The sequence below is a fragment of the Triplophysa dalaica genome, chromosome 2 (assembly GCF_015846415.1).
Source record: "Triplophysa dalaica isolate WHDGS20190420 chromosome 2, ASM1584641v1, whole genome shotgun sequence".
Taxonomy (NCBI): domain Eukaryota; kingdom Metazoa; phylum Chordata; class Actinopteri; order Cypriniformes; family Nemacheilidae; genus Triplophysa; species Triplophysa dalaica.
This window is the reverse complement of record NC_079543.1, coordinates 11,398,072-11,410,512: the sequence shown is the minus strand read 5'-3', so window position 1 is coordinate 11,410,512 and position 12,441 is coordinate 11,398,072. Positions and strand designations below refer to the sequence as shown.

Below are 12,441 nucleotides of genomic sequence, written 5' to 3'. Positions count from 1 at the left end.
GAAATATCACAGATGGCATCTCATTAATATCTCAGTTATTTCTCCATGACTTCAGTGACATAAAATTTAAAGCAAATGGACATTTATGAGCTCACCCAAAAATTTAAATTCTGTCATCATTTACTCACTGTCTTGTTATTTTAAATCATTAAACTGACTTACTTCCACGGAACACAAAAGAAGATATTTTGAAGAAAGTTGGTAACCGAACCCAACCTATTCACTTCTATTGACACAAAACCAATGAAGGTGAATGGGTGCCGGTTAACATTCTTCAAAACATATTTTGTATTCTGCGGAAGAAACAAACAAGCAAACAAAGAAAATATACAATTGTGAGTAAATGATAACAGCATTTTTATTTTTGTGCGAAGTATTCGGTGTCAGATATTTCTTCTCAGAAAAAGACAAAAACAATCTCACAAATTTCTCCATTATGGATTTGGATAAAATCTGACACCAATCAACCTTAGCCTGGCATATTGGATATTTCATGTAATCGACCTAATTCAGTCATCATATTAATTTTACAGTTCTGTTCTTAACGTATTTAGCCATATTCGTGTATTTCATGTCTTTTAAGTTGCCACTTAAATATAACACAACTGGGGAAAACATCCCCTAAACAAAAACATTTTCCTGTTGAACAACTGAAAAATAGTCAAGATTTCATGACAATTGAAGAGCCAACCATTTACAGTTGGATGGTTTTGAATTTACTTGGCTGTTTTCATGCACCCTAATAGGGGGGTTCCTGTAAGTTCATATTTGAGCATTTCCTTGTGTTGTCTTTACATAATACTTACAGCCCCTGGTAATACTGGGGAATACTGTATATTCACAATGCTTTTAACAGAAGGGCAATGACACAATTTGGAAAATTTAGAACATACACAACCCACACAAAATGAACATCAACAGTTCAACAGAAAGTTATTAACAAGTACACAAGTGTCTTTATTTACGCAAGCAAGTTTGTCTCTACAGTTCAAAAAGAAAAAAGCCACGGTCAAGCTGTTGGCACATGTATTTACAAAACCAGTTAATTTTACTGCCTGCTACAAGCATTCTCAGTGAAAATTCAAAAAGCTAGTACATGGATAGAGCTGAAAGCAATTTCAGGGTAATATTGAATACGCAACATCATAACAAGTATAGGTTTAAGACGTGGTTTGGAAAATTATCACAAACTATAAAGGACAAAACTCAAACACTACAATCTAGTAAGATATTTAGCTTAATATTGTTAGCGTAGCAACTGTAATACTGAACATTTAGGAAAAAAAATTAGTTGACCCCAGCAAGACAGTCAGAAGTGTAAAAATGGAAATCAAAATATAGGATATTTTTTTGCTTTGTTTTGTTTTGTTCTCTTTTGTTTTCTTTCGAGTTAGATGCATAACCATGCCACAAGTAACAACTAGAATTACGTTTTTTCCTAATACAAGTTTCTTTTGTGGTTTATAAAAAGCTGCATGACTAGCAAGTGTACAGCGACTCCGAATGTCCAAATTCCCTTGCACCGAAAGCTCACGATGGCTCACGAAGTGTGCAAAAACTAGCTTCTTTTGTTGTTTGTTTGTTTATGAGACACTGACCAAAAGCACAACTGTCCAAAAACAAATGATGAGACACGTTACTGCAAAACTAGGGCAACTGAAGTAGGCAAGACGAAGCCAAAACACAGAATTTGGTCCATATTGGAGTAGTACATGCCTAGCCATCTTTCTTGATTTTTTTCTAAATCAAAAGTCATATTAAACATTCCTCAGTGTTTGGCAGAGTCGTAGCGTCTTCCTTCAGGTACGAACAAGCATGTTTATAACATCACCCATCACTGACGTGTTTTAAAAAACGACATGAAATATGTATACATTTATAGATATATGTACAGTTCAGAGAAATGACAAAAGAAACATTTGCGTTACTTGCATTTAAAAAGTTAAAGCTTAAACTAAGCAATAAAACACCTGAAAATGTTATTTGCATGTGACAGTATGGCTTGCAATGGATGAATAAAAACAAAATGCCACAGAGTCTCCCAAGGCAAATCTTACGTGACTGCTCGAGCTGGTTTGAGATGACTTCTTGGCCTTTCTTTCCGATATCTTCCCTTTCGTCAAAGCTTAACAAGCGGTGACTGAGCACCAATGTCACACCTTTCATTAATACTGAGCACAGCTAGTGTAAACGGTTAGGCCAAGCTACAGTATAGCAGTAAAAGTCACTTTAAGGTACTTTTGAATTCCTGGCACTCCAAAACTGATAGAGAAATTGAAAAAGAATCTGTACATTTTTTGTGCTGTTGCCGCTTTAAGTCTGGCAGCTTAACCTGTAAATCATAAGTTACAAGTTTGGTCACATTTTGTTTTTAAGAGTCTAAAAAATCTGTGAATCTAAACCACGACTAACCGTTTAGGGTGAACTCGAGAGATGTAAATACAAAAGTGTGCTGTAATCCCTTTGGCAGAACCCGAAAACCCAATCAATCCCAATGGGATGTTAAAAAAGAAAACTTTGTGTGCTATCAGGGTGTGCTGTCTTAAACACAAAGGTGGAACAGGGAGGTAGAGGAGAAATGGAACAGGACAATGCAAAGAGGATGAAGAAATTAAATCTAAATGCTAGAGGATCATGGGTAGTTAGAGACGTTGACATTGAGGCGATAAGCGCGCTCCCTGACCAACATTCTATGTCACACCCGTACGTAGCAAGTGTTATTTACTTCCCCACCCCATCCCAACCCCACCATTCGGCCATCCCTTACCCCTGGAAACCGATGATATCAGACATAGTTTAGTTTATACGTGTGTCTTCAGGGAGGGAAAGGACATGCTTGTGTGTGTGTGTATACATATTTATATGTGTGTGCGCCGGACCGCATGCTTTATGTGTACGCGTTCAGGCGCTCTTTAGAGCGAGTGGAGTGGATATCGTGAAGCTCCTGTTCCTCCTTGGACTTGATGTCTTCGTATTTCTGCATCCTGCAGGCATCCTTCACATAAGCCCAGTTAGCCGACAGCACCATCAGGTAGTGAACCTACAGCAACACAGTGGTTAGAGGGGAGGGTTGGTATTAGTCATCTTAAATAAAAAAAGAATACGCTGGAGAAGACTTAGGGGGGAATTTAGTCATAGAAAGTGGCTCAGTTATGTCCCCTGTCGGTCAATGTGGTGAACGGCTCCATCTGAAAATAAGCCAGGTTAGTTTATGTTTTGCTTGTGTTTATACGTGTTAAAAGACTGGAGGGTTAACTTGTCGTAAGGCTCAACGTAGCTGAGGGGAGGTAGTGGAAGGAGAGGAACTTAAAGTCGCAAACGGCTTGGGTGTGATTTTAATGAAGCCGATTTAGTTATAAAAGGTCTCAGTCATGGGGATTGTTGTGGGGCCCTTGGTAAATGTACAGTAGAGTGCGTGTTGGAAGGTGGGGAGGGCCGTCCCACACCGGAACCGCTTCAGAAGCGCGTGCAGTACCTCCCCGTGTTCTTAGACGTCAGAGTGACGTGGTTATGGATGAGGACAGATATGGCCATCACCTATTACAGTAGCCATACCGTTGTGCAGCAAAAAAAAAGAATGGAAAGGGTTACTAGCTGACACTGTACAGCCGTTAACAAGTTTTTAACATCATTCAAGATATGTGACTCCATAAATGAGCCTATTACATGTTACACATTGTTTCTCTGCTTCTGTTCTTTACTGTTTACTTTATAATTCTTTACTTTATAAAAATTATCATATTGATGCCTATTTAGTTTCAGGGTAAAAAAATGTAACAAAAAAAGCGTTTTACTCATGAATGTCGGTTGCGGGGGTCCGTGGGGTCCTGCAAAAACCTCCCTCCCTAATAATGCATTTAACTTTTAGAGAAAATGAACTGTTGGATTTTAAATCAATTTGTGTGTCCTACTGAAAGAAATCAGTAAAATGATGTTTAAAAGATTTTATTGAGTAAATATAACTGTATGTTTTTTTGTGGTTAATATAACCTATGCTTTTACTGTGTAAATTACAGATAAATTCAATATGTAAATTCAGTGTTTTCACAATGTTCTGAAAATATTAATGGTTAAATATTTATTGATTTAAAAATTATTTTATACATTCCATTAGATTTGAAATAAGATATATTGTAGGTCAAAAACATACTGCTTAAAACCGCTAGCGATGGCATTAGTACACAGTGACCATTCTTAGAAACCAATATGTTTCATTCAAAATTCTTTTAATTATTCATTAACTGTATGAGTGAACAGATGTTGCATATATTAGAAATACACATTGATTTAAACAACTGGTGAAATATTGCTCAACTAGATAGTGGCTATAATGATGCAACCCTTTAACTTTCACCATCCGGAATCATGACAAACTATATATTATTGAAGAGCTCTAAAACTCTAGAATACAGATTTCTTTGGTGTGGTTTTTTTTCAAATAATTTATGTAGGAAGAGCAATTGTTTCCTTCGTATAAATAGTTTGCTTAGATTTTTTATGTCCTTCACCATCCCGTATTCAGGACACCCACGTTTGCTTCCATATTTTTGTGAAAATTCTGATCTAATCAAGACAAGTTATATATCGTTGGAAAGGTCTGAGACTCTTAAAAATATTTTCAACAGTGTTTTATAAACTAAAGTATGTAGGAAGTGTAGTTGATTCATAAATGACAAGAGTTTGTATCAAAAATAAATACATCATGCATTTACTTCAATACTTTGCATGTAAATTCTTATCTTATCATAACAAACATTATATAATTGGAAAAGTCTAAGACTCTAGAATACACATTTGATCAGTGTTTCGAAGAATAATCTAGTTAGGAAGAGAAATTGATACATACATACATAAATTTGTGTGCATGAAAAGGATAGTTTCATATAAATTTATTGTTTTTATATTGTGCTTTTCTATTTTTTTATTGTGTCTGTTAATTGGAAAAATAATAAATAAACAAAAAGCATCTCAATGAAATTTGTATGAAATTTTGGAGCTGATCAGTTTTTTTACATAAACCTTTTTTTTACAATAAACAACAAAATACCTTATAAATAGTGTTCGATTTTATTTAGCATTAATCTGCTTATCTTTTTCTTTCAAACGAGATCAACTGAGGTCTGTTTTCCAAAGATTTCATGAGTTACAGCCATTTTAGTTCCAACTGCGTTTTCATGTGTAGGCTTAAGAATGGCTCTGACAGTTAAGGGGTGCATTTTCATCACAAAAATGGCTCCTGCCATTGTTACAGGACTGTCAATGAGTTTAGATGCAACGATTACTGTTGCTGTAATTCCTCTGTTAACCAGTGGGTGGCGTGAACGCTTCACAATTCAGCAAAGCTGCAAGTATGCAGCAATATTCTCCACAAGCTATGATGTAATTATATAATCAAAAGAGCAAAAATGATGATCCGATTCAGCGGCCCCATTGTTCGTGAGTATTTAATGTCCAAGCTGTTTTCTCATTTGTGAACCGTGTGGAATGTTATTAACTCACACAAATAAGGCCAGTTTTTCGCCTTGCTAGAAAATAAACGCATTGTGCTTTTCACACAAACTCACACATATTGCATTGAAGCTTCTACAGAAGAAAATGCACAATACAGAGCAAAATACTACTTCGGACGATGGGTTTAAACTGCATCAATGTCATTATAATGCGTTTTAATTTACCTTTAACAGAAGCTCTTATATCAACCCATAAAAAGGACCAAGAGGTGGAAAAAGCTGCCTTGCAGAAAATGGTGTCTCACAATCACTTATCGCTGATCCAAACAAGCTACACTCCTTCCTTTCCTCTTCTCTTCTGTTTCCATGGCAACAACACCTCCTGCATTTTCAGTGATGACCATTTCTCTTCCCTTTCTACCCTTTCCTCTTTGCTCGCTTGTTATTTTACAAGAGGCCTTGAATGTATATTGCATTTAAGACAGAAATTATTTGCAATTTATTGTCTAAACATAGCATCTGATTTCTATAGCATACTCTTTAGGTTTCATGTAACATACTGTAACCTGTTACCAAAGCCACAGGATTAATGCCACACTTAAATCAATTCCCATGTCTAAATTGGAAATTCTAAATCAAGGAAACTGTCGGAAAATGAAAGCAATAAATGATAAAAGAAAAAGTAAACGTAAAGGAAGCAGTGGGAATGCTCACCATGGCGATAACAGCTGCTCCAGCCCCCGCAAGTGCACAAACGAACAAGTGGAATGTCAGGTCCAGCTGGAGGAAGAGACAAAAAAGATGCTCGGGAGAAGAAAACACAGATCTTTCACTTTGACAAGAATGAATCAGTCAATATAGTGTTTTCAAAATATCAACATCTATACCTCTAAAATAAATTCATCTTCTCTTGATTTTATGATTTCATATGGTTCAATGCAGCATGGTAAGATTGCAACATTGATTTAATAAATAAGTTTTATCTCAAAACGATGTTATACGAGATGGCAGGCAAAATTTAGAACAAGGAATTTAAATTGAGTTAAGATCATCGGTGAAGCTTCAGAACTGCCAACTGACCTCATTAGATTCACACATCTTCGTGAAGTTATTATCCTTAGTGCAGATTTTTTTATCCTCATTGATAGACACAATTCCTGAAATTGAACAGTGAGATCTAGATTTATTCGCTGGAAACTTTATCACTGTTACTAATCTAGAGGAATAGAGCTATACACACCAAACTGACGCAAATCAAAGCACATATCGGTGTTCCCTGTTGATGTCATATTCTGACAGGTGTTCCAAATGTTGAAATACATGAATACTGGAAGAGAGGTGAAGGCTGTGATGCCCAGCCAAGCCAACAGGAAGATATAGGTAAGCATGATGAACTGAGGGAGAGAAAGAGTAAGATATAATATCAAATAAAAAAGGGAATGACTATCACCTTCGATTAATCAATTTACTTACCGTCTGCTATCCTTGATTTCAGATTTACCATTTAAACTGAATGTTAATATGCAATTTAATTCCTTGATTTGAATTAAGGAAGCAAATTGGATGCAGAACTTTAATTCAAAATCATACACACAAGACGTATTTCCATAAACACTGAACATAAATGTTAATTTTAAAATATAAGAACTAAAGCTAATTTACAAGATTTATTAACAGAATTTATTAATATTAGGTCATGTTGAATTCAGCATTTACTACAAAATACATTTATTTTTAAATCGGACAGTTCTAACTGGTAACATATGTTAGTCCACGGTGAATTAACTTGAGTAAATGTATTGACATTAAATAACATAAACAAAGACATTTTGAAAACGTTTGCTCATTGTTAGTTAATGCATTTACTAATGTTAATGCAACATTACTCTAAAAGTTTTACCAAATGCGTTAAAGCTAATTCTTTTAGAGGGATGGTTGGTCTCACCCAAGCACTGACACAGCGCCCACAGGTGGTGATCTTAAAGTCTCCATAGAGGTCCCGGATAGCCCCAGTTGTGAAAAAGCCCTCGACCATCAGCAGAATACCATAAACAAAGAAGGCTGCTGCAACTCCATAGATCACATACTTTAAGATGTCAATCCTGAAATAAAAAATAATTGGAAACTGAAAATTCTTCTTGTTAAATGAAGATCACATTAAAATTCACATTGAAACTTAGTACCATGCCTATGTCACTTATTTTTGCCACTTCTGATGTTATGCTGTTAATCACAGCCCATACTTTTTATAGTAAAATATATTATTGATTTTAAACTAAGAACACAGACGCCCAGTTTCCCAGACAAGGCTTAGCTTAAGCCAGGACTATGCCTTTGTTAAATTAGGATTTAAATGCCTTGATGAAACTATGACTGGTGTGCGTAATGAGACAAAACAGTGGAAATGTCAAGGAGACATTAAGATATGTCAGGGAAATATTTTTCAGTTAAGACCGCTCGAACATTTATTTTGGACTAGTCTTGTCTGGGCAAGAATGAAATAAACCAGGGCTTGTATTGATCAAGCTTCTCAAAGATTGATTTTAGTCTTTAGTGCTAAGAATTCATGAAATGTACTCCTACTTCCATACTTAAGTATAAAAGCTAATTATCACATTTCTTAAAGCTAAGAATCATGCTTACTCTCCCTATTATTTAAGACAGCTCGAGAGGTCTCTCAATTGCTTAGGAATTGCCACTAGGGGCTTGTGATGGCACTGAGGAGACAGAGACATTTGGTGGACAGAGAGAGGCCAATAGAACCCTATCATTCCACATTAGGGGTAATTGCGGTTGGCACTTTTTTTCTAATGAACTTGCTAAAGGCATTTATTAATGAAACCACATCCACACACAATTTTTCATAATCAAATGTATACATTTAACAAACTTTATTGTGCACAAGATAAAAGGCACTCAGTCCGTACATTCGGCGAGCATTCTAGTTATGCTCTATGCTGTACTGTGCACATTCTCGTTGTGCTGTATTGCTATGGATCATCTTGTTATGCTCTATTGCAATGAATTTGCATTATTTCTGCGCATTCTCGTTATGCTGTATTGTTCTCAACGGTATGTGTGATTTCACATGCAAGCAAAGATTTATAACCAAAATAGCATTTTATAACATAAAATTTAAAGCAAAAATACTTAACTAGAAAAATGTAATAAAATAAAATTTAGCACCAGTTTAAAACTGCTAATTAAGAAATGGTGGAAGTGTGTTCGATCCGTTTATTTGATATTTCCAATGTCTTTATCATAATGTATTCTCTTGAAAAGTCTTTATTGTCATATGTGCGTTGAATATTTTAGGAATATCCCCATTCATCTAATCTATTCAGTGATTGGTCGATACCAATGTCGTCATCCAAAATGCAGCAATGTGTCATAAATCATCCCTAAGCCTGACATTTAAGATTTAGTCCTACACTTCACTTAAATTATGACTGAGCTGCTTTATAACGTACTTTTAAGTGCATATTTGAGCCAAGAATGTTTTTACTCTTAAGTCAATTTTTAGCAGTGTTCTTTTGAGTAATTCTCAGAAGCTTGACAATTACGGGCCCAGATCAGTATTTATTGTGATTTAAAGGAGGGGTACCACAGTGTTTCATGCATTCTGACTTTACAATGTTAAACGTGCTGTCTTCTCATGCTTGACTTAGTCAACTTGTCAAAAAACGAGTTGGATGTATGACGTAGTATTTCTGTGCTCGATACACTCACCGAGCGTTCGTTTTTTTCAAAGTCCAGCTGTGTTTGTTTGTTCACTAAATTTCAGTGAGGAATGTTACATAAATGGTGGACATAACGCTAGACACTGATAGATGGAGCAGTCCCAGCGCTAGGATCCCAGATGCCGGACATGAACCACACATGGTAAGGGAAACTGAGTCATATGTCTGTGTTTTGTTGCCAGTCGGTGCATACGTGCATAAGGTCCAGTGCATGAACTTATTGTGAATCAACAGTTATGCAGTGATATTGTGATGATGTATTGTGTGCTCGTGCTTTAGATACGCCCTCCATTGGTTCAGGTGGTCACCTGATTTTCGTAAATAATCGGACAGCTGTATCTGAGTTTTATAAATGCGATCAAACTGAAGACTCTTCGAAGATACAAAGTATACTCTATAGGTTATCAAGATTTATATGAGATTGGCAGAAACTGCGTGTGTAACATCCAATTAAATTGTTGTTGGGGCAGCTGTAGCAGTCTTCTAACAAACAATATTGGCGTGTAAACATTGTTTTACATTATTCAGGGAACTAAAAATGCTAGTTATGCAATTATTCATAGTCAAAACAAAGAATTCTTCCATTTTAGGCCAAAAAAATATTTACAAAGTGTTACATAATAAGAATATTAGCCTAAACCCAACACATGTTTTTAGATAATTTTTTGAAATTCCACTGTTGAATTATCGTGAGTGGGCATGATAATAAATAAGTGTTTTTTAGAGGAGGAGAGGAAGTCCACACCTCCGAAAGTGCCCATACTGTAGCTAAAACACACCCAGATTAAAACTCTCATTAAGCAACAGCCTGATTTTCTCATGTTAAAGCCTTTAAAGTGTACTGGGTGTGATAAAACAATCAAATAACTTCAAGACAAAACGAAAAGCTGAAAAACTGTGGCCAAACACTGATTCTTTCCTCCACCCACTCAATTCTCTCTTTCTCTTCATCCATCCCGCTCTGTCTCCCACCAGTGAAGATCCGGTGAGCAGGTGTGCGTTGATGATCTGGTGCCATTTCACAACGCTTAATTCTCTAAACGGGACAGGTGCCAAAACCTAACATAGCACTCTATAGAATTCAGTAAAAGTGGTTCTGTGTGTGTGCGTCACTGTGTCAGGGAAATCTGCACATATTTTATACTGTATTCTTAAAGAATTGCACCCTCCTCAATATCCTGGTATGGCTTAACTATGCCAAAGGTGCATTAAATATCCAGAAATAACCCTATCCTATACATTAAGTTAGGGATAATAAAACAGAGTACTTATGTGGTCCTATTTTTTAATAGCTTCAACAGGATGTATCAGGAAACACATGACTAATCCCAAAATAATATTGAGTCACATTGGGGTACATTAGATGCTTTTATCACATTTGTGTATTCAGATATTCATGCAACATGATATGAAGAATAAGTAAGAAATAAACTAATCTTGAGTACATGCACATTATAGCATCATTTTGGTATTGTGAGACTCACATAGTGAAGACGTCCAGGGCATCGACCGGCGACCGTACAACATCAAAGTAGGTCTGCAGGATGGTGACGGTGCCAGAAAGAGCCTCATGACCACATCCACAGAACAGCGCCACCCCAGCGTAGAGCAGGATGGTTGCGATCAGAGAGGCGTAGGGTATCCCACTCAGACATTTAAGGCAGCATTCAGAGCACCCTGGAAAGACAAGTAAAAGTCAAATACATAAACTTATGGTACGGTTATGCTGTTTATGAATCCCTATTAATTAAACCTGGCATAGCAGTAACATGATTCATTCAGAGATATATAAAGTTAATATAGAATGTATGAAAAAGCAGTTTAAGATGCCAAATGTCAATCCACTACCTAATACTTAAGTACAGAGTGATAACAAGAAAAAAATGAAAAGAAAATTCCATTTGAATGGACCAACACAACATCCATTTCAAAAACGTCCCAAAAGGGAGGATATTTACAGTCACCCTTACCAATCATAACCGCCACAGCCTGTGATTCTTGGAAGCGACTGGATGGCACGCAAACAATATTGACAAAATTGCAAAATGAGAGTGGACCAGCGCCGGATATTCCACAGCTCACAGTAGCAATGATTAATTAAGGGAAGCATTGCAGATCAGGCCTTCAGAGGATGTGAGCAATCACCTGCACCTTAGAAAATATGTATGACCTTATTTTGGAACTCTGGTTAATGGGGGAATAACTCAAGCAGGCTAAAAATTCACAACCCCCATCTTCTCACTAAGCGTCTCTTCGCTGTCATTGTTGGTACATTGGCATTGTATCTGCATTCTCCTCACTGCTTGTAGATGTGCCCAAAACCTGCTGTTTACAGAAGTGTGGATAATGTGTGTTTTTCAGCAGTGGCCCAGCTGTCACAGGGTAAACAGACTTACACCTCTATTACACCTTGAGAACGGCATTCAGGTCTGAGCAACATTCTTTGGTGAGCAGGAGAATATCACTGCATGTAACTGCCTCAGATACATTGATTCAAGAAGTATACATTTTTAAACTATACTGTATAGTTTTTGTTTAATTGAATTTCCATAGCACCTTTCACAAAGTCCTTTGAAGCACAGCAGCTCTGCAAAACTTTAGTTTTATGAAAAATGATATTTTAGAAAAAAAAGTACACTTAATATTTGGTTTCCATGCCAATAAACAGCATCGTAACAACGTTCTTTTTCTGTTCTTAAAGGGACAGTTCACCCAAAAAAAAAATCTGTCATTATGTACTCACCTTTGAGTTATTCCAAATCTGTTTCTTTGTTCTGATGAACACAGAGAAAGAAATTTGGGAGAATGCTATGCTTTTAAATTCTTGGTGACTGTTGACTACCATAGTAGGAAAAAATACTATTTTTTCTGTTGAACACAAAAGAAGATATTTTGAAGAATGTGGGACAGCAAACAGTTCTAGTGCACTTTTGACTACTATTGTAACTTTTCCTACTATGATAGTTAATGGGGTCCAAGAACTTCATCTTTCTATGTGTTCAAGCAAACAAAGAAATGTATACAGGTTTGGAACGACTAGAGAGTGAGTAAGAGAGTGAGTAATTCAATACAGAATTTTCACTTTTGGGTGAGCTATCCCTTTGAGATACAATCTTGAGTCCTGGAAGTGTTTAATGAGCGAGCCAAAGTCTGTGTGCTTTGATCTCAGTGGGATGAGACTTGAAATCAATACTTTGCTAGAATAGACTGTCAGTGGGAAACGCAAGCTTAAGCCTGGCTCATCAAGTATA

At 36.3% G+C, this 12,441-nt stretch overlaps 1 protein-coding gene across 3 annotated transcripts in view; it reads right to left on the bottom strand.

Moving 5' to 3' along the window:
• Positions 1-933: 933 nt before the first annotated feature.
• gpm6ab (glycoprotein M6Ab) overlaps positions 934-12,441 on the bottom strand; it is a 52,717-nt gene continuing 41,209 nt past the window's right edge. For 2 of the 3 annotated variants that reach the window (XM_056735447.1, XM_056735437.1), the window contains exons 2-7: positions 10,675-10,867; positions 7,396-7,552; positions 6,691-6,844; positions 6,531-6,607; positions 6,165-6,230; positions 934-3,040 (exon numbers count right to left, since the gene is read on the bottom strand). In XM_056735447.1, coding sequence (XP_056591425.1) covers positions 2,888-3,040; positions 6,165-6,230; positions 6,531-6,607; positions 6,691-6,844; positions 7,396-7,552; positions 10,675-10,867 — 800 coding nt within the window. In that variant the 3' untranslated portion in view covers positions 934-2,887. The other variant, XM_056735455.1, reaches the window with a different exon arrangement.